Source organism: Garra rufa, chromosome 16, assembly GCF_049309525.1.
Source record: "Garra rufa chromosome 16, GarRuf1.0, whole genome shotgun sequence".
NCBI lineage: Eukaryota > Metazoa > Chordata > Actinopteri > Cypriniformes > Cyprinidae > Garra > Garra rufa.
The window spans coordinates 33755891-33779906 of NC_133376.1; the positions used below are offsets into that span (position 1 = coordinate 33755891).

The following is a 24016-nucleotide window of genomic DNA, read 5'->3' on the forward strand; positions in this document are numbered from 1 at the left end:
GTGACCCTGGACCACAAAACCGTAAGGGTCAATTTTTTTAAATAATGAAAAAATATGCGTATTATATTGATGTATGCTTTGTTAGAATATTTAGCCAAGATCGAAAATTGAAGGGTGCAAAAAAAATCAAAATATTGAGAAAATCTCCCTTAAAGTTGTCCAAATGAAGTTTTTAGCAATGCATACTACTAATCAAAAATAACAAATTTATATATTTATGGTAGAAAATTTACAAAATATCTTCATGGAATATGATCTTTACTTAATACCCTAATGATTTTTGGCATAAATGAAAAATTGATAATTTTGTGTGACAGCAAATATTTTTCTTAAATCAATAATATTCTTCCACTTCAGTGGATTATGAACTATTGCAGCCAGATCATTGAATCTTGAGAACTGGATTAGTTTGATGCATGAAGGAATAATTTTTGGTTGAACGATCCCTTTAAGAAAAGTAACCGATTCAAACATTTGAGAAAGTATGTTTCTACTTGAACACACTGCCATCATTTACTGTACTACCAAACCTGTTTGACTTTATTTCTTCTGTGAAACACAAATAGTGAATTTCTAAAGGTTAACTGTGGCTGTCAAGCTTTAATTGTACAAAAAAACACACTGACAGTATCATGAAAGTAGTCCATATGTCTTGCAAACTATAATAATGGAGTGACAGGGTGAATTTTAAGTTGTTATTTACAGATATCCATCCACTCGAGTGGACTATTGCCGCGTTCAAGACAACACGTAACCCGTGTTTTTCTGACCATCTGGAACGGCAGTCAAACCCGTGACTTCCCACTCGTGAACTCCTACTAGATCGATGTGCTCCCAGTTTAGAAGTTCTGAGGTAATATAGCCCGCAAAACAACAATGTCAGCTCTAATGGAAGCGGTGTATATACAAGTGGCACACAGTGGAAAAATAGAGCTTAGGACAATATAACGTTGCAATCAAATTAATAATAATAATATAAAAATAATAATAATAATTAATAAACGTGCCCAGGCAGTTTGGCGTGACTTGCCTGGAATGCTACAAAGTCGTGAGTCGTGGTTTGAAGGGGAATAATTTCTAGTTAAAAAACCTGCCTGGAACGCAGCATGAGTGGCTTTGTGAACTAGTCCAGTTATGTGAACCGAATCAACCAAATTAGCTGAAAAGATGTGACTCACAAGAATAATTTGCTTATGAATCATACATTGACTACTTCTCTCATGAACACACCAATGAAGACCAAGGTGGATGTGAAGATCTCCAGGGAATAATGATTAAAATTTTAGTCCGTTCCTCACACAAAGTCATCGTACAAAACATACAAAATACAGTGCGCTAAAGTTGTATGGACCTCTTCTATGATACTTTATTAAGTTTTTTGTTGTTTAGAAGCTTGACCTCATTGACTTTTGAAAATAGTGATCAGAAAAATCAAGTTTGAATGACACGAGGCTGAGAAAAGAAGTCTGTAACTTAAAATATTTGGCTGAATTATCGCTTTAAGAAAAGAAAACGATGCACAAACAGCATTTGAAATCATATTTAAACAGCAAACCTTGTTACAATCTTAAATGCCCCAAAGCGTGATTGTGTTTCTGAGAATAAGTATGGATTCAGTTTCATTTCTCCTTCTACTTTATATCTTGTTGCCTACAGTTTCACCTCAGCAGGATAAACGGCGCACAAGAGACATTTAAAGAGACAGTTCATCCAAAAATAAAAAAACAAAATGGTTTGACTTTATCTTCTGCAGAACACAAACAAAATACTTTGGTAGAAGAGCATTGCTAAACAAGCAGTTTTGGTCACCATCTTCTTGTATGTTCCACAGAAAAAGTAAGTCACACAGGTTTGGAACGACACGAGGGTGAGCAAAAAAACACAAATAACGATTACTGAAACTAAGAAGCAATGCAAAGGTTAACTGTGAGAGCTACTCTCTCCTAGCCACGAGAAATGCTGCAGTACAAGCTGCAGCAAGCAGAATGCATGTGGGGAGCATGTGCTGTGCCGGTGGAGCTGCAGCGTGTGCTGGTCATGCTGGGCTCGCCTGCATGCGTCAGCTCTGTGGTATGAAGGTTATGTTGTGGCGCTCCAGTGCTGCTGAGCGCTGCAGTGCGTTGGAACAGCAGACTCCTCTCTTTCCTGCCCTGACCTCTGCCAACTGACCCTCACACTCCCACTGGCGTCTCTGCGGACGAGCGTGGCAGAGGCGGAGAACCAGATTCACTCATGCGTTGGTTCGGCATATCATTCCAATGTAGTTACTTCACTTGCTTTCCTGGGCTTATTTGGGAACTCAGTGGCGCAGTGGCAGCCCGTATTGAAACTGCTTGTCGTTTAAATGCAGTGAATGTTTGCCCGTCGTCACCTTCCCAGTACTTCAAGGTCAGCTTTACTTATGATTATGAGCGTGGAAGTGCCGCTGAAGTGCCGCATTGTTCTTTTTTCACCCGTATCCCAAAGACTGTGAGCCTCCATGAGAATTTAACAAACGAAAGGCCCCGTGGCCTTTGGTTTATTTACATAAGCAAAATGTTGCACTCCGTTGGGACCTGAAAAAAAAAAGACACGTCTGCAGAATGTTGCTTCATCAAGCTTTGAGTTTTGCGTTGGCTATTAAATTATATCAGTCAGCAGGTTTTTTCTGTATTGTAGTCTGTTTGTTTTGCTCAATGTAATTAATAATCATGCTATTAAACATAAATGCTTGATTTGGTGCATGAGTTACAGTGGATGACTTCTTGAAAATGGTAGAAATAGACTTCAAATGAGCACTAAGCAATGTTTACTGTAGTGATCACTGTAATTATTACACCTAGGGCAGCTGTTGTCATATTGATCTGTATAATCGATGATTCCAAGATCTAAGATTAGCTCATTCAGCAAGTGTGTCTCGAATAGACAACAAACTCTGGAGACTGCTTTTCTGGTTTTAAAGGGATAGTTCACACAAAAACAAAGATAAGTAAATGATCTTCATGGCTTTTCAAGCCTGTATGCTTTTTTGTTCTGTGGATTAGAACTCATGATATTTTAATTTATTTCATGATATTTTCATAATATTTTGATTTTGATTTCACAGAAAAGATATACGTCACAATATAGTTAGTTTTTGCTTTAAATAAGCTCTTTATTATATCAAAATCACAATCACAAAAACCTAATACTAGCCTAAATTAAAAATAAAAACAAAAAACTTAAGCTCACTGAAGACAAGTAAACAATCAGCAATTAAATAAGAATAAGAAGCTAATTACAAGCAATAGGACCAAAAAATACGTAGAACAGATAATTAAGAAATGTTACATACATTGAAGTAATCAAAAATGTATAAAAACACTGCATATTCTTCACTGTGGAAGTTAAATGTGTAGTTCTTATTTTTAAAGTTACAAAAGTGATTTAGTCAAGAGCATTAGATATTTTCTTTCTTTTGTTGTTTGATAAACATGAATGACAGACAGCAGGAATACTGACTGCTGTCACTTTAAGAGCTACCTGGATCCAATATAATGTTACACGTGTTTTCTTTCTCAGCTGTTTGCTGTCACTTACGACATAAATTACTGTTTAGAGGATTCTTGCAAAAAGGGACATTTTGACATATAAGTTAGGGCTGTCACGAGTACTCGATTTAAAAAAATCCTTTTTCCTGTTTCAAGTAACCGGCAAATTACCGAAAGTGGTTCTTTCCATGGATGAGAATCCATAAAACACATTATTAAACGGTTTTCCAAGGCTGTGATGATATATTAAACACATTTAAATTAGAATAAAGCATAATGCTATTTTAAATTCACAAACGGTATGATTCAATTAAACAAATATATGCGATGCACGTTTGATGGTTATGTGTGCGTTGCGATTTCAAAATAAAAATTTAAACCCAAACAGTATTTTAAGTTATTTTAAAGGCTACTGTTTGCTTGTTTTGATGTCCACATATTCAAGAAATGACAGTGGTTGTAGCATTTATGTCATAGAAAAATGGCCTAATATTTAAGATTAAGTGGACATTTTATTTACATGTTGTTTAGTCAATATTAATCAAGGTTTAAATTGCACAGTAAAGTGTAAAAACAATCGTCAGGCCATTGATGCCCTCTGCAGGCATTTGTTAACATACAATGTGCGTAAGCTCTATTTGTTATAATACATTATGTATTTTAACAATTTTGTTTAATAAAACCATATGATTTTGATACTATTATATGTGTATTTTAAGTCATTTTAAAGGCTACTGTTCACTTAGGTCTATTTTTATTACCAAAATTTTAATTAAACTAATCATCAGAATAATCAACAGACTACTCAGTTACCAAAATAATTGTTAGTGACAGCCAGTGATGGGAATAACAGCGTTGTAAATAAACGGCATTACTAACGGCATTAGCTTTTTCAGTAACGAGCAATCAAACTAATTACTATTTCCCCCGTTACAACGTTGTTACTGTAACTGGCAATAAAATGTGGCTTTACTATCATTTTCTAATTACGTTCTTCTTCTGAGGTAAAGTCTGGCTTATTCCTCTCGGCACATCTTTTTCTAGAAACGAAAAGTAGCCAAGAAGAACTTGATGAATGTTCACGTTTGTTTACTGAGGTGATTTGGGTGTTTACCTAAATGTCCGCGCGTCTCACGTGGATGTTTAAAATTTAAAAAAGCGAAGACGCTTGTGGGCATGATTACATTAGAGATGAGTTTAGACAGGAAAAACTGGAGCTTGCGTTGGTATCATACAGATTACTTTATCAGAGAATATAGGTATTCGCATAGATTCAGGTCGTTTTATTTACATGTCTGTGAAAAAGGGACTGAGAACGAGACGGCAGAGAGCGCACCCTGTTTATTTGATTTATTTTACAAAAGCACATTGTTTTCTTGTTATTATGACTCTACACAAATACAAGTAGACCCTTTGCAGTTTTAAAATGACACATTATTTTAATTTCTTTTCACAGTCATCGACCCCAGAGAGTTAAAAGTGTTTTGCTATTGGGTGTTTTTCAAGTCCGTGGGTTGAAGCGACCCCAATAAAGTGATATTTAGCCCCTGGAAGGTGTTTCTCACATTGTCCCACAGCAACATTAAAATAGTGTAGATTAGTGTGCAATGTTTTATTCATTTACCATATTTAATATTGGAGGCATCCAAGTTATTTGACATATTTGAATTATTATATTTTTTTTAAGTAACACAATAGGTACTTTCCCTGGTAATTAGTTACTTTTATAATGATGTAACTCAGTTACTAACTCAGTTACTATTTGTGAGAAGTAATTAGTAACTATAACTAATAACTTTTTTAAAGTAACGTGCCCAACACTGGTGACAGCCCTAATATAAGTGTGTGTTTAACCGTTCAAGGCCTATAAAGCACTCTGTGAGCACCGTTTTCACGAATGCCTCTCTGACAGCGCTCAGAAATAGTCTCTCAGACAGCATGTGCATATAGCGAAATGAGTTTTCTTTTGCTGCTAATTGCCTTTCAACAGCTTAAAATCACTTGTTTTTAAACCGTACTGCTTAAAAACATGTGCAAACATTAAGTTTTCTGAACACATATCACAGCAAAGTCACGTAAGCGTGTAACTGTGATAGAAGATGACAGTCTCTACCGGTATATCTGTATAAGGGATCTGTTATTATTTTGGACCCGAATGACTTTCAACACTTTTTCACACACTTGTTTTTTGCTGTATTGAGTGAAACAAATTAGCGAGAAAGAATAAAATGTAGGGTAAAAGTGTAAAATTACTTTTTGATTAAATATTATGAGGCCAAAACCATTTATAAAAAACTTAAACATACACAGAAGAATCGCTGTAAGATCAATAACATACATTTGCAAAATAGATTGAATTTCATGCCAACTTCAAGCATATTGCATATATCCTTTATTTAGTAAGAATAATGTTCTCTCAGACAGATAGTAGGTGTGATTTTTGTTGACTTCTTTGAACTGAGACGGCCTTGAACAGCGCACCGAAACACAGCCAAGTACTCTTAAAAGATATTTGTTTCTTAAACGCCTTGTCTTCTGCTATACATTGCAGTTATTGACTTTCTCCTCGATTCTTGTGCATACACATGCGGCGCCTGAAGGACACTGCCACAAGTATACAGCTCAGTGACCTTGTAGAAACAATACACACTCGCACACCTCCACACTTCTGATCTGCGCCAGAAACATGCACACACATATGCCATGCTGTATATCCTCCACCCAGCCACCTTCCTGCTGTAGAACATCAAAGTAAACACAACCGACACTTACACCAGCCTGTATAACAATTGCACTACAGTTGACATTATTAGCATTGAGTACAAGGTTGTTTGTTTTCTAGCGTGTGCATTAGAGATATTTATTCTGTCTGAAGTCTACCATTATTTTTTAATCTCTTTCCATGTTTAGTGCAACTTTTGCTGTCTAGCCTAGCCTGTGTATTTTTCAGTAGTGTGTTAGTAGCTCTTTTCAAAATAGTGCGGCTTTTCCATTAACAAGCTAGTTTTTCCAATACGTGCATTAAAAACGCTGCATTGCTTTTTTTAATGTCAAAATATATTGCATGCTCAGCCTGAGCAAGCTGATGCAATTTAGATTCTGATTCATTCTTCCATCGTTCAGATGGTTTATGAAACCATAAATAAACTGATTACAGTCCCTGGCATTATTGTATTTCTTTGTTAGAGTAAAATATCAGGGGTGCTTGATATATCAGTACCATATCAATTATTGTTCAACATCAGAGTTAGAGTTGATCTTACAATTTTAACCGTAAATGCTCATTTTCGCTATTTTTACATTTAGATTGTCTTTATCATAATCTAATGGTCGCTTACAGTTAAAATAATCTATTTTTCAAATTTAAAACTGATGCAAATGTGCATTGAGAATTAAAATCAATTTCAAATTAAAATTCTCCCTACCTATCTTTGTTTTGAACAATTCATCCATGCATGTTTTAAATATATATGTAAAAACTGATCTTGTAATTTTTAATCAAGATGTCATAAATCGATCTTCCGGTGAACTGACAGGCTTTTCTCTGGTGATTTATGCTGGACTTCCCCAATCAATTAGTTTGCACCTTTCTTACAATCGACTGCAAGCTTGCATTCAGATCTGCCTCCACCCAAACAAAAACCAATGAAAAGTCCACAACCTACGTGTTTCATTCTTTTACGATAATTCATTTCACTCATATTACAGAAGAAAAAACCCTGCTTTAGTTTCATTGTGATTGTAAATATCCAAAATTGGCCTATGCATTCAATATAGATGGATACCGATAAAAAACATAATCTTTTCATGCCAGATTTTAAATGATAAATTATGTTATAAATTATAAATCTAGAGTTGAGGTTAAGTTTACATACACCTTGCAGAATCTGCAAAATGTTCATTATTTTACCAAAATAAGAGGAATCGTACAAAATACAAAAAGTACTGACCTGAATAAGATTTCACATAAAAGATGTTTTCATATAGTTCACAAGAGAAAATAATAGTTGAATTTATAAAAAACAACCCTGTTCAAAAGTATACATACGCTTCACTCTTAATACTGTGTTGTTACCTGAATTTTTTTTGTTTAGTGATAGTTGTTCATGAGTCCCTTGTTTGTCCTGAACAGCTGGATCTCAAAATCATACAGTCATTGCTGGAAAAAAAAGACATTGCGGGACCTAAAGGATAGTTCTGAAGAATAGCAGGCAGTTTAACTGTTCAGGACAAACAAGGGACTCATGAACAACTGCCACTAAACAAACAAAAGAAAACACAGCTGTGGATCATTCAGGTAACAACACAATATTAAGAATCAAGGGATGTAAACTTCTTATAAAAAAAAACTTCCTATTTTAAAAAAGGTACTGCCTCTTTAAGTAGCTTGATTGTAGTTAGTTTAACAGTACTTTAACTAGTTTAAGTTACAAGTAAACTTGGCAAGCTACCATCAAAGTAGCTTTCCCAAACACTTTCGCTTTGCTTTTTCACTGTTAGATAAAACAATAAACCTTTCATCTAGCGTTATCTGCTTTTATGTCTGTACAGTAACTACAGCTTGTAATAACTAGGCCAGGCATACACCAACTAGTCAGCTTGTGTTTCCTTGGTCTACTTTGCATTAATAATTTACTTAATCACGTTGGGAAATCAGTTCAAGACTATTTATAACCGGTCCCCATTGTTTGGGGATGTGTGTGATCGTTAGCTCTACAAGCGGCGAAGATAAAAATCATCCAATTTGGGAAATAACGATGATTATCATGGCGAGGGGGGGATTAGCAGTCGGCGAGCGTACGACACTTGTACTACACATTAGGGGTAATAGCGGCGTCTGCGGAGGGACTCAGACTCGGCTGACGTCACGGCCACATGTTCTCTTCACGGATCACCTCTCTGTTCACCTGCCTACATATAAATGAGATAATTGGCCTTAGCGTGCAGGAAGCAGGTGTGGCAGAGTCAGAGACAGAGATGTGCTAACTTCAGTGCTGACGAACAGCTCGATGCAGGTCCGCGTTCCCCGGGGGGGGCGTCTTCATCGATCTTACTGTAGGGCTGATATTGGGGGAGGGTGCACACGTCAGCCTGCTGTAAAACCTACTTTCGGTGTTAGGTTGCGCTGCATTTAGTGCCTTTGTTCTTGTATTTGGAGGTGGGTGTCATTAATTCAATTTCCATCTCCTCTCCCTCGTTTTCTCTCCCGGTCTCCCTCACCGCATTGCTCTCCTTCTGGACCGTCTGTCTGCTCGCTCCGATCACGCGCTCACCCCCACCCCTTTTCCACCTGCCGCCTCCTCCGTCTGTGTCTGTCGCTGTGAGACACGGGGACAGATAATATCTGCCTTAACCTCTCCTCTAATCCCCTCACTGTCTGCTCGTTCACCTCTGCTTTATTTGTTTTCATTTTCCCGTCCTTTTATGTATTTATCCCCCCCTCGCTCCCTCCCGCACCGGTTCAAGTGTGCTTGGTCATCACGCCATTGATTATTCTTCACTGTACTGTCTCTCTCTCTCTAGGGAAGGCATATCAGCTGTCAGACCCACCCAAGACACCCACTCGCATCCCTCAGCGGCACCGCCCCCCATATTTTACGTCTCCACCTCATGCGATAACGATCCATTCACTTCTCCTCTCTTTTCCCTTCATCATCCCACCTGTGATCGCCCGTACCCCGATAACGCTCCGGGAAAGCTAGAGAGCCGCTCTCCTTCGGATTCAGCCAAGGATGAGATGCAATGACAAAGAGGGTGGGGAGACTAACGATCGATTTATTAGGCTCCTCCCGATTGGCTGATCCACATTGCCCGGTTGCAACGCAGCTGCTGATTGGCCGTTGCAGTGTTCCGTGCTCAGCAGCTGCAGCTACGGGGATTTGCCCTTCCTGTCGGCTGCTCTACTTCCCTTTTCAATCACAAAAGCCACGTTTCGGTCCTAAACTCTGAGAGCGTGCGATCAGAGTGTTTATAGCCTTGCTGTTTTGTTCTGCACTGACTTTGTCCACTTCCAGAGTCGTAAAGTGACGTTGCCGTCTCCCATGTGCTCTCTCTCTCTTCTCTGCCTCCTCCCTCTTTTCCCTCCCTCCCTGTATCTCTTAATCAAGACACAGCCTGCCCTTTCCTTTGCATTGCTGCCTGCCTCCCGTCTGCACTCTACCTCTCGTGCACTCTCTCACTCGCGCTTTCTGCCATGCGCTTTCAGCCTCTCTCTGTTTGTCGCTCACCTCTGTATTCCCCAGTTACAGGTTTGCAACATAAACAGCTGCGGCTTCAGGCATTTCCTTTTGTTGTTTTGAACTTTTATGGCTTGTGCAGTGTTTTAACTGAGTTTTGTTTTTGTGTGTTTTCGCCAAGACAGGTCTCCTGCCGCAAAGGACTCTCTCAGAAGTGCGCGAGGACACGTCACAGTGCGATGAAAGGGACGCAGGGAGAGCGGGAGGGATGAGAAAGCGATTCAAGTGAAGGAAGTCTCGCATCACCATAAAGTGCCTCATCTGGATGCTGCGGAAGCCCTTCTCCGTGTCCGTACTCCCGTCCGCTTCCCCGCTGACTTGAGCGTGTGCGTGTGCGCTTGGCCTTGGCTCGGGCTATATTTCACCCTGACAGTCAATCAAGCCATTTGCCTGTTCCTCGATTCCAGCTCCGCCTGCTCGCCATTTCACCTTTTAATACAAGGACGCCAGTCGATTAGTTTCCCTTTTGGGTTCTCAAAGTGTCCCTTCACTTCTGCAGTCTCTACATCCCAGACATGCGAGTATCTTTAGGGACTGCTGCGCTTATGGCAACAGGGCAGGGGGTTTCGGAAGCCTAAATTTAGAGAAAGTCTGTTTTACATCAATGCAAGAGGGCTATTTTAAACGCAGAGCTCCGGAGAGTGAGTCTAGACAGTGGGGCGACCACTGCAGACAAATACAAAGTGCCGCTCTACTCCACTTTTAATGCCTCGTTTTCCTGGACGGCAGCCGAAGATGCACCGCAGCATGTCACATTGACCTACTCCACCTCAGCTCAATTCATCGCTGATTTTAAAACTGATTTCATCCTCACTGGCTGATCAACAGACTATGCCCCCTTCCTGTTCATAAAGAGAGTTTGCTTTGCATTTCTAGACTGCTAGTCTGAGGAGCTCCTTGCCACTGTGCTAATTTTTTTTGCAGCCTTTGTGCTTTATCACGCCTGGCTGCCCCACCCCAGCCCTCCACTCACCCGCCGCTCGCAGAGGGACCGCTATGGCCGTCAATGTGACCATGGGTCGTGACACCAAGTGGCTGACGTTGGAGGTGTGCAGAGAGTTCCAGCGAGGAACCTGCTCGCGTTCGGACACCGAATGCAAGTTCGCTCACCCCTCTCGCACCTGCCACGTGGAGAACGGCCGCGTCATCGCCTGTTTCGACTCTCTTAAGGTAACCCAGATGCACGTGCACACAGACACTAGAGTGTGTTTTACTATTGCACTGTGATATATGTGACTCTGGACCACAAAACCAGTCATAAGGGTCAATTTGAGATTGAGATTTATACATCAGGATAGGACAATATTTGGCCGAGATACAACTAGTTGAAAATCTGAAATCTGAGGGTGAAAAAAAACGCCTTTAAAGTTGTCCAAATCAAGTTCTCAGCAATGCATATTACTAATCAAAAATAATGTTTTCATTTTTTAAGGTAGGAAATGTACAAAATATATTTTTTTGTACAAAATGTCCTGATGTTGATTATTTTGACCCATACAATGTATTTTTGGCTATTGCTACGAATATACCCATGCTACTTGAGACTGGTTTTGTGGTCCAGGGTCACTTATATTAACCATTATAGCATTATTTTTAATGTTTTAGTGCAGATTTCATCATTCACACATGCTGTTTGGTCGTTTTGTTAGATTTCACTAACACCTCCAGGCTCTTTTGCTGAGTATTGATCTCTCTTCTGTCGATATCCTGAATTCTGTCTAAAACACTGCAACCTCTGATCATGGATTTGTCAATTTTGAAAAAATTGTGGTAGCACCATGGGACAGTCAACAACTGTTCAAGATGAGGTTAGGGTTGGCAATATCAAAGTTTACAAATATATATTTGAAAAAAAGCCTATTGATTGTCTGCCAATAATTTCTGGAAGTATTTTTCTTCACTATTTACATCCCTAATGAAAAATTGCATGCCAAAATACACTTTTGGTATACTAAACTGGTATACTTAAAGTCTGCTAAATTGGAAAAACGAACTTTGTGCTTAATGCACTTTCATTGTGTGGAAGTAGCACTGAAGTCCAACTAAAGATATACTACTGTATATTTGGTTGTGCTAAAGTGGAACCATTGCAAGTATACTTTAGGTACACTTTAAAAATCTTGCATTTAAAGAATGATATTATTCAAAGATCATACAGTCCTCACCAATAGTGACACTAAAACACATTTTAGACTTGATATTAATAACTGTGCATTGTGCACAAGTAGTACTCCATAAAATGTTTAAATATAATTTCTATATCAGTAGGTCTTAAACAGTATGTTAGTAAATATGTTAATAGATTTCAACTATACTTAGTATGAAATAAATGTATTTTAAATATATTACTTTTTCACTAGGGATAGTACTCCAAAGTGCTATAAATACCATGGTATATCCAAAAAACATAATAATGCCATGCCATTATCTACCAAACCATCCATGGTCATTTTTGGTACTTTTTGCATTTCAATAATGCTTTTCTTTGAAAGCATGATTAAGTTATTTAAAGGGAACAGGAACAGTTCACCCAAAAAAAATTCTGTTATCATTAACTCCACATATGTGGCTCAACTTTTCAGACTTTTTTCTGTGGAACTTGAAAGGAGGAATTGTGACAAATTTACTGGAATTTACCTTTACATCCCATGCAGTTATAAAGAATGAGAACCGGTGCTTTGATGCTTCAAAAAGTTCTACCATATATACTACCATTAAAAAGTTTGGTCAGTAAGTCTTTTCTTTTCTTTTTTTTCTTTTTTTTTTTTTAGAAATTATTGATTTTATTTGACAGAGATGCATCAAAAGTGACAGTAGAGAAGTTTTTTTTAAAGAAATTATTGATTTTATTTGACAGAGATGCATCAAAAGTGACAGTAGAGAAGTTTTTTTTTAAGAAATTATTGATTTTATTTGACAGAGATGCATCAAAAGTGATAGTAGAGAGGTTTATGTTACAAAACATTTCTATTTCAAATGCTGTTCTTTTGAACTTTCTATTCATCAAAGAATGCTAAAAATATATATATTACAAAAATGTTAAGTAGCACACTTTATAATAAATGTTTATTGAGCAGCAAATCAGCAAATTAGATTGATTTCTGAAGGTTCATGTGACACTGAAGATTGCAGCGATGCTTAAAAAAGGCTTTGCATCACAGGAATAAATTATATTTTAAAATATATTCAAATAGAAGACAGTGTAATGATATTTCACTAGATTACTGTTTTAACTGTATTTTGGGAAATGTATCTATAGGAACTATGTCAGTCTGATTCATGACTTTATGAATCAGATTAACCAATTCATTAAAAAGATCTGAATCAAATGAATGATTAATTAATTAATCGAACGTCATTGGTTGAGGTATAAAACTTAAAATTAATTATGTTTCTTCCACAAAGCCATTGAATGGCATTAGACAACTTGAAATATGCCACACATGTCATATTAATTACTTTTATGATGCATTTATGGTGTTTTTGAATACTTTTGAAGCTCGCAATCCTCAGTCCCCATTTATTGCATGAAAAGTAACAGAATATCAGACAATATCTCCTTTTGTGAATATTCTAATAAAGTTAAAATTGGGATTTAAATGAGATTATCCTACTAAATTAGAATTTGAACATCAGAGAGTAATTTATAACATTTTTGAAACATTTGTTATAAATAATAAGATAATTTAGTGATTTATTAATTTATAAGCTCACGCTTGTTATACCTTTTATTTTCTGATTTGTCCCTATTAATCTCTGGAAGCAGCAGCAGCACTCTGGACCATGGTTCAATCAGGACTCACATTAGCCGTGGCACTAAGCATAGAGCTATGAACACAACAAATGTGTTTGTGTGTTTATGTCTCTGCGTATGTGTTTATGTGCAGTGAAAGAGCCAGACAAGGCCCTCTCTGTCTGAGTGCAGCAGCTGTCTCCTCCTTTATTGAGCTAGAATGTATTATTTGGCCATTTTTTGGCTGTGTGCAGCGTGTGTGGGGGAGCTCAGGAGGAGGAGTGAGTGAGAGAAAACTACGTGAGGCCTAGCAACAGCGCCGACTGACTGGATACAGTAATCCCTCTGAACCGTGTTACAGTTGTTAGCACTGGGTGCCAGTGACCTGTGTAGATTACGTGCTCATCCAATTGTTTGATTGTTTTTATCAGAACAGTAAACGCAGCCAGCCGGCACTATCTAAAAACTCAGGGTTAGATTGCTGTTATGACTGAGAGAGGAGGGGAGATAAAATAAAGCTTGAGAAAAGAAATGAAAGGAATCCTTCGTGATGTTTGTGTGCGTGTGTGTGTCTCTGAGGAGTTTTTAATGGTGCCTGCTGAAGTGCTAAGGAGAGGTTCGCTTAAAGTCGACATGAAATGGAAATTATGATTGTCTTTTCTTCTTTGTTGTGGCATATCTGAGTAAAAAGGGCTCTTGAACTAGAAAAAATGTAGGGTGGGACTTGACTGGATTGTTGTCGCTTTCTATTCATGAATAAAAAATGATAGGTAGCACTTTATTTTATAGTCCTTTTCCACATGTATATACTACGTACTTATTATAGTAATTACAAGTACTAATCCTGAACCTACCCCTAAACCTAATCTTAACCGTTATATTACACTGTAAGCACACATAAGTGCACATACTGTAAAATAAAATATAAATAATGTGAATTCAAAGCAATAGTTAAGTCAAAAATGAAAATTGCTCCATGATTTACTGACCCTTAAGCCATCCTAGGTATGACTTTCTTCTTTCAGAGTTATACAGGCAGAGTTATATATATAAAAAAATGTCCTGGCTCTTCTAAGCTTTATAATGGCAGGGAATGGGTGTTGAGATTTTGAAGTCCAATAAAGTGCCTCCATCCAACATAAAAAGTGCTCCACATGACTCAGGGGTGTTAATAAAGGCCTTCTGAAGTGAATCGATGCATTTGTGTAAGAAAAATATCCACATTTAAAACCTTATAATGCGTAATCTCTAGCTTTGTCTACGTCCTACTTCATTCGCTGGGACTCCACTCTCTCGTGAATATTATATTTATATGTTTTTCTTACACAAATGCATTCATTCACTTTAAAAGGCTCTTATTAACCCCCCTCCCAAGCTGTGTGGAGCACTTTTATGATGGATGGATGCACTTTATTGAACCTGAAAATCTCAACACCCATTCACTGCCATTATAAAGCTTGAGGGTGAATAAATCATGTGGTAATTTTCATATTTGACTGAACTATCTCCATCTCTAAGGAGTTTTAATGGTGCCTGCTGAAGTGCTAAGGAGAGGTCAGCTTAAAGGCGTCATGATACTGTAAAATAAAGTGTGAATTATGTAATTCACATCCATTCAACTTATTTATATTATTTATATACATTCAATACATATTTAAATATGTATAACCTGTAATCTCTAGCTTTGCCTACATCCTACGTCATTCGCTGGGAAGCCACTGTCTTGTGAGTGAGCTCAACTTTTCAGACTTTCTTCTGTGGAACTCGAAAAGAAGGAATTGTGAAGAATTTACTGGAATTTACCTTTTTATTCCATGCAGTTATAAAAAATGGAAACTGGAACTTTTATGCTTTAAAAAGTTTGTTCATATATACTACCATTAAAAAGTTTGGTCAGCATTTTTTTTTAAAGAGTTTACGACTTTATTTGACAGAGATGCATTAGAAGTGACAGAACTGACATTTAGGTTACAAAAAATTCAAATAAATGCTGTTTTGAACTTTCTATTCATCAAATATTTGTAAATCAGCCTATTAATGGATGGATGCACTTTATTTAACTTAAAATTTTCAGCACCTATTCACTACCATATATAATGCTAGGAAGAGCCAGGACTTTTTTAATATAACTCTGAATGTATTCGTCTGAAAAAAGAAAGTCATATACACTTAGGATGGCTTGAGGGTGAAAAAAAATAATGGTATTTCCATATTTGGGGTAACTATCCATTTAAATGGCATTTGCAGAAAAAATCCTTAAGACTTTTTTCACACACAAGAAAAATGTGTTAGCATTTATGTATATCTCCTGTAAGATCTGAGGTGTTAAGTGCAGCCCCCTTCAGTCATGACAATTGATTGTTTTTTTTTTATGTTAAAATATATTCAACATTTATCTCCAGACCCAGTCTCATCCCCCCAGGCCTTTCTCTCTCTTCTCTGCGCCCCTCCACAGCTCTACATCTCTGCTAATTTATCGACATCCCCTAATGGCTGCTACTGTGTCCTTCCTTCCACCAGCCTCTGCTCTTGCTTTTTTTGCTGTTCATTGACCATTAATCCGGTTTGGTTTGCTTGCAAACCTATCAGAGATGCATGAATTAGGCAGTCAGCTAGTCTATGTAAATGTGATTCGTGTATTGATGTAGCACTGGTGCTGGCACAGGCTTCTGTCTGAAAAACTAAATCAGCAGGTACTGTCATTGGCGGCGTCTAATTCACATGAACATGAGTTGAAAAGCTATTTTAGGAAATAGGACAACTAAATGGACACTGAGAGACACTGTTCCAGGAAGTACATTTAATGGGGACATATCATGGAAACCGGGATTTTCTTTGCTCTTTTGCAACAACAGAATTGATGTACTATGTGAATATTAAAGTACACTACCATTTAAAACATTTTTAAATATTTTTGATTGATATTGTTTAAATCTATTGTGCTCACCAATGCTGCATTTATTTGATTAAAAATGCAGTAAAAACAGTATTATTGTGAAATATTAGTACAATTTAAAACAACTGTTTTCTATTTGAATATATTTTTAAAATATATTTTATTCCAGAGATGCAAAGCTGAATTTTCAGCATCATTACTTCAGTCTTCAGTGTCACATGATCCTTCAGAAATCATTCTAATATGCTTATTTACTGCTCAGAAAACATTATTATTATTTTATTAATGTCAAACATTTGTGATGCTTAATAGCCTATTTATGTGGAAACAGTGATGAATAGATTCCTTGATGAATAGAAAGTAGGGGTGTACGATATTGACAAAAAATGATATCTGAATTTGGGATTTTTTTCCAATAACGATAATTCAACAATATTTGCTGAGTGTCCTTTTGTCTGATTTAGGCCTGTCATTAATAAATAAATATGACATTAAAACCGCCAGTAGTTTATGAGTGATTCATTGAATCATTCACTCAAACGATTCGCTCAAAATAGCTGATTCATTTAGAAATAAAGGAAGTGACTATCTTTATGAATTAATCATTGAATCATTGAAGCTTTTTTTGTTGTCGTAAATATAAAATAAACACAGTATTGTATGTAAAATGTAACTTACTCAATATTAGCTTCTTGTTTGTTGAACTGTTGTATAAAATAAATGTCACATTCACAATCGCGATCACACGCTGATATTCAGGAAAACAACACTCTTGCTTGTGTGATATTACCAAACTATATAATTTCTTATAACAATAAACAAAAACCCATACAAGGAATTTTTGCTTTGTTAATTTATAAGAGCATCCAAAGATTCTAATAGAGTTAATCACCCAGAGAATGCTTTGTTGATGAGTTTTTGTTTGTTTGAGTGACATAGTTGATAATGTCAGCTTGCATAATGTTAAAACAACAGTTTTATTTTATTGTATTATTGTAGGTGTATATTGCACACCCCTAATAGAAAGTTGAGTTATATGAAAAGGATATCGTTTGTAGCATTATAAATGTCTGTGCTGTCACTTTTGATCAGTTTAATGCATCTTTGCTGAATAAAGGTATTATTATAATTTTTTTTAAAGGGAACCCTGGGTATTAAGACTTGTATGACTTAAAGTAACATAAATTATGTCTCCTACTGAAATATGTGGTAGAAAACCCATGAAAGCTTTACGTTATTTAAAAAATCCACATTGTTTTATACATATTTTGGACTATGGGGGGCACCATTATTTCGATTACGTTAAACAGTTGCACTCTGTGAGCTACTGGCGCTACCTGTTGCTATTTTTACCACAACACAACTAAAAAAAAATACTGATACGATGACCACAGCTACTGAAAGAGCTTATAGGTGGCAGTGGATATAAGCGTATGCTTAAACCAAATGCCGTACCATCGATTTTACCTACAAAGAGTCTAAACGCCCCTCGATCGTGTGAAATCCACACTGAAAAACTCCTTCAGTGGCTGCGGTGTCATGACAAGCGTCGACATGTTTACATCGTTTGTAAGCCCTTTCAGTAGCTGTGGTCTACTAAAAGCCTCAAAGACATCAGGGCTTAAGTGGATAAAACAAAGACATTGGTCTTTAGGAAGTTTTATTCATCCACAGGCATCTTTCCGTTCTTTTCTCCTCTTCTTATCGCTAGGAAAGCAGTAAAGTCTTACCTCATTTTTCTTCGACTGAAAATGACAACAAAAAGCCGCACAGTGTGGCATTGTATCAGTATTTTATTTTCCAAGTTTCTTATTCCGAGTTGTTCTGTGGTAAAAATAGCAACACTTTGAACAGTAGAGAATGTCCATTCACATTAACATCACAAATACATTAACAGCATCATTATAAATGGTAGGACAGGCTCCAGCATCCCTATGATCCTTTATTTTATTTTAAAAAGATTGTTAGGGTGTGCTCACACTTGTAGTTCAGTTCGGTTCTTTGTTTTAGTCCGGACCAAAAAGGAAAATGATACGTTTAAGCCCCGGTCATACTAGACTTTGAGCATGCGAAATTCCTTCGGATGCCGCTGCAACGGTCGTGATATGACGTCATGCTCTGCAGCTTCTTTTTTAAAAGTGAAATTCAGCAAATGACACTAATAATACATTTAAATGTAAAAACATACAATCTACTACACTTTACCGCAGTCCTGCAGTTTTAAATTTTTAAATGTTTAAATTTAAGGTTCTTTTCATTCAGCTAGAGGTCATGCTGTGACGTATCGATCTCCTGTTGGTCACACAGAGTCATGTGATGCGAATCCGTTGGTCAGAGTTCACCAAGTTTGAACTTTCAAACGCAGCGAAATGCGAAAATATTTCGCATGGGCTTGTGTTTCCGGTCTAATGCTGCGTTTACGCGCGTCTGGAGTTCTTGCAGCGCGAATTGGCGTTTAGCGCGGCGCGGTAGACGCGAATTCGCCTCATTCGCGCGTCTAGTTCGCGCGAATGGAGCGTCTGGCGCGTTACGCGCGAATTGTGCTTTTTGTGCATCACGCGTTTGACGCGAATTCGCGTCTGCCGCCCGAGTTGAAAAATCTGAACTTCTGCGTCAATTCTCGCCGCGTTAACCAATCAGGAGCTAATTCTCGGTTCTAATACACAACAAAGCAAGTGTTTTATCACATATATGACACATATTCATTTTGTATTGAATGCTATTTATTCCATATCTAAATCTTAATTGTATGAAACATTATTATAGTGTAGTGTGTCACAATAATAACAGAACAATAATAACTATAATAGTGTGTATACTTTAGTGTGTCTGGACAGTGTTGTGTGAGGAAAATAAAGAAATCACAGGACAGGTTAAATACTTTTGGAGGCTGGCTGCATTTATCATCAAAACAAAAATAAATAACAGATTTTACAGTAATAACCTGAACAAAGAAATGGCACAGACCTATAGAATTATTATACATCAAAGGAGGAATGACATAAAGGAGTAGTTCACTTTTAAAATGAAAATTCTGTCATCATATACTGCTCCAACGCACAGAGGGAAGTTCCACCGCTCCTGAAATCCCCTCGCTCCGATGCGGGACAGCAGGTCATCGAACTGGGCGCGGGACAGGCGGAAGTACCGCTGAAAGCGGCCGTCATCCAGGCGCAGCTCCTGGAGCAAGTGATGAAACTCGCCGAACGCCTCCGAAGGGTCTGGTGGACCCAAATACGGCGACGATGATCCCTACGCCGCTGTTCTGCTCTCCAGAGCAAATACAGAGCGGTGACTCTCTCGATAAATGACCGATCAACAACAGACATCTTGTAAAAAGATGGCCGCCAATGGGGTTTGAAACTTTCACCTCTGACGCGCGTAAATTTCGCTTCAAACTTTTGTTTTTACGCGCGTCGATTTCGCTCTTGACGCGCGAATGAACACAAAGTTGTCACGCGTATAACTAGACGCGACAGGCGCGAATTTAGACGCATATTCGCGTTTGGTGTGAACGCAGCATAACGCATTCGCATGCGTATGAATGGAAGTCAATGGAACGAAAAGTGCAGTGTGACCGCGCCTTTAGTCCTGGTGCTGCTTTGCGGTCACACTGGCATTTTTGACAGCGAACCTAAAGATACCGAAACTAAATAGGGATATGTCACAACATGATTGGTTGGATTGAATGGTGTATATTTTGTGACGGAACTCACCAAACACTCCAAAAAAAAGAAAAAGGTACGTTCGACTTAAAGCGAATACACCTAATACGTCTGCTGAAGTAAGCGCGCTCATTGTTGCGTGTATATGATTTTATTTTCTCCACCTGCGAACTCGCAAAGAGCTCATAAAAGGCACTTTACCTCTTCGTTGCTCCACATTTGCCCTCTGCTCATTTTGTTTTGTATACACTGCTTGTTCCCATGTCGCATAGCATCTCATCTTGTCATTACTTCCTGTTTTTGGTTAGTTTAGAAGTATTTCGTCCATATTGCTTTCATATTTCATTCGAACCCCTCCAGAGTTCGTTTAGAAGTGAACCGAGACCCATCTTTTTAGCAGTCTCCTCTTGTTTGGTGCGCAACAGGGTTCGGATGGCAGTGTTCACACTTACTCAAATGAACCACAATAACAGACCAATCACACCAGGTTTCGTTTTAATCGAACCAAACATGACAAGTATGAACACACCATTAATTGACTTCAGGAAAGACAAAATAAAATACAGTCTCTTTAAGAATCTGCTTTTTGTATGAGGAAATTCAGCATGAAAAGATTGAGTGATTTTAATCTTAGGATATTGTGGTTTAATCAGATATGCAGTCTGCTTTCTTCATTTGTGCGTTCTCTCTTTTTTCTTCCTCCCTCTCCCTTTCTTCCTCTCTGGCCAATCAGTAGTGAGGAGACAGTATGAGGCAAAACTTACTCCCGGTTGCCGGGTGTGTTACCATGACTACGCAAAGGAGATCCCTGACCTAGTCCATCCTACATGACATGACTTACAGCGTTTCATCTCTCGCGTTTCTCGTGCTCGTGGGGACGCTGTCAGAGCCCTCGGCACATTTCCCGCATCTCTCTGCGGTGACGACCCGTGTTTTTTGTTTCGCTGTGTACTATTGAAATGAGCGGCGTGTTCTCACTGTCTTCCAGAATGTTAAAGCTTAGCTGTGAGGCTGGTTCTCATGTGTGCTTTGGCAGGATCACCTGTCTGCTCCTTTGAGACGATCTGCTCATTACCCACACACTCCCACAACACATGCCGCTGATGCAATCGCTCTCAATGTCAGTGTGTGAAAGCGGCGTACAAGTGTCAGGGCACACAATTAACAATGTTGCACGTATCTGTGACATCTCTGCATGTGAGTGTCTTGACTGTGATCGTTTTATTAAGAGGAATTGTGGCGATGTGTTGTTGTGTGTCGCATCTGCCTCAGACGGCACACCCAGCGACTGTCCCATTAACCGCTACGCCAGTCTGCTCGTAGACTGTCTGATTCATAATGGCCACAAAAGTACTTTCTTGACTTGGCAAGCTCTAATCTGATTAAAAGAAGAGTTTCTGAGTTTCTGAATCTGAGTTACACTACCATTTCAAAATGTTGGGTCAGGTAGATTTAAGAACAAAAGTATACTTTAATTCAGCAAGGATTAGTTCACTTCCAGAACAAAAATTTATAGATAATGTACTCACCACGTTGTCCTCCATGATGTTCATGTCTTTCTTTGTTCAGTTGTAAAGAAATTAGGGGTGGGCATAGATTAATTTTTTTAATCTAGATTAATCTAGATTAAATTTTGGAATTAATCTAGATTAATCTAGATTAAAATGGCTAATTTGAATTCTGCTGAAGGCATTCAGAATATGTGTGCTACCCAAATAATGACTAAAAGTAAGTCTTCGAGAACGGGCCAGGTGGCGCATTAGATCAGGCGCTCATCTCCTGTTTCCAAAATGCATCACAAACTGCTTGACAATTGCATTTACAGCATAATTACCTATACAAACTTGTGTAACCAAGTACTTCTGCGCAAAAGGCTGCACGACGTGCGCGTTGCCGTTAAATACAATCAATCTGGGCATGGATTTCTGCGTGCATAGTCTTCCATTAAACTGCGTTGCTTTTAGAAGCGTCAATTCAGTTGTTGCATATAGTTTAATGTCTTTATTTCGGGATTATCAAAGTAAATTATAACTCACGTGCCCCAGTAAAAAGGGTCTAGCAACGCACCTGCCCTGAAGTGGCTTCATAGCTGCATACATGTTTGCACGTCTCATTTGATGTGGTAATTTCACAGAAGTTTAAGACTCGTTCTCGCCCTCTACAGTGCAATTCGACTAGGTATACGTCATCCGCGTTCAAATATCAAGGTGAAAGTCATCATATCTTGCGTAGTTTAGACCCAGCTCCCAACCCAACTTTGAGAATAGATTAACGGCGATATTTTTTTTATCGCCCGATAAGAGTCTCACGTTAACGCAGCACGTTAACGCCGATAACGGCCCACCACTAAAAGAAATTATGTTTTTGAGAAAAACATTTCAGGATTTCTCTCCATACAGTGTACTTCAGTGGTGCCTCAGAGTTTAAACTTCCAAAATGAAGTTTAAATGCAGTTTCAAAGGGCTCTAAACGATCCCAGCTGAGGAAAAAGGGTCTTATCTAGTACACGGTCAGTCATTTTCTAAAAAAAATTAAGTGTGTATACTTTTTAACCTCAAACGGCCATCTTGTCTAGCTCTGGGATGCGCATGCGTACTCTGTGTAATCTAGGTCAATACAGTTAGGGTATGTCGAAAAACTCCCATCTCATTTTCTCCTCCAACTTTAAAATCATCCTACATAGCTGTTTTACTTTTTTTGTAAAGGGCGTTTGACCTTTTTTTTTTTTGCATGTTCACATTGTAAACACTGATGTAGGACAATTTTAATGTTGGAGGAGAAAATGAGATGGGAGTTTTTTGACCTACCCTAACTGTCTTGAACTGGAATACACAGAGTACAGAGCTAGACAAGACGAGTGTTTGAGGTTGAAAAGTATATAAATTTGTATATTTTTTTTAGAAAAAGACCAGTTGTTTTGCTAGATAAGACCCTTCTTCCTCAGCTGGGATCGTTTAGAGCCCTTTGAAGCTGCATTTAAACTTTATTTTAGACGTTCAATCTCGGGGCACCATTGAAGTCCACTATATGGAGAAACTTGCTGAAATGTTTTCCTCAAAAAACATAATTTCTTTACGACTGAAGAAAGAAAGACATGAACATCTTGGATGACAAGGGGGTGAGTAGTATATCTGTACATTTCTGTTCTGGAAGTAAACTAATCCTTTAAATTGATCAAAAATGCCAGTAAAGTCTTTTTCATTGTTACAGAAGATTTCAAAAGTAACAATGAAGACATTTTTTGTTACGTAAAGATTTATATTTCAAATAAACGCTGTTCTGTTTCCATTAAAATAAGGCTGGGTGATAAAACAATAATTATTGCAACATAATTTTAGATAAATGTTCCAGATACAGTTCAATTTACTGTAGTTACACTAACTGCACCATGGTATTGTGGCAGAAATGTGGGATATTCATATCAAGTTTTATTTTATTATTAATGTAGACATATATCAAATGTATTAAGGGAGTAATGGAATATAATTCCATTATTTTTTTGTGAATAAGCTATAGCGTTTGTGCAGCATTTATACTAAATGTGACTCTGGACCACAAAACCAGTCATAAGGGTCAATTTGTTTGAACTTGAGATTTATACCATCTAAAAGCTAAAAAAACGTAAGGAAATATGTGACCCTGGACCACAGAACCAGTCATAAGGGTCAATTTTTTGAAATATAGATGATCTGAAAGCTAAATAAGTAAGCTAGAGCTAGAGCTAGACATTAATTACACCCTCATGTCATTCCAAACTCGTTCCAAACACAAATTATAATATTTTCGATTAAATCTGAGAGCTTTCTGACCCTGCATAGATAGCAACGCAACTACCATGTTCAAAGCCCAGAAAGGTAGTAAAGACATCATTAAAATAGTCCTTGTGACATCAGTCATTCAATCTGAATTTTATGAAGCCAAAAGAATACTTTTTGTGCACAAAGAAAAAAACAAAACAATTTCTTCTCTTCCGTGTC

At 37.8% G+C, this 24016-nt stretch overlaps 1 protein-coding gene across 1 annotated transcript in view; it reads left to right on the forward strand.

Moving 5' to 3' along the window:
* The window catches only part of mbnl3 (muscleblind-like splicing regulator 3), a 69734-nt gene that overhangs the window by 6890 nt on the left and 38828 nt on the right, over nt 1-24016 (forward strand). Inside the window, exon 2 of the mRNA XM_073821092.1 lies at nt 9871-10915. Coding sequence (XP_073677193.1) covers nt 10742-10915 — 174 coding nt within the window. The 5' untranslated portion in view covers nt 9871-10741. The remainder of the gene's footprint in view (nt 1-9870; nt 10916-24016) is intronic.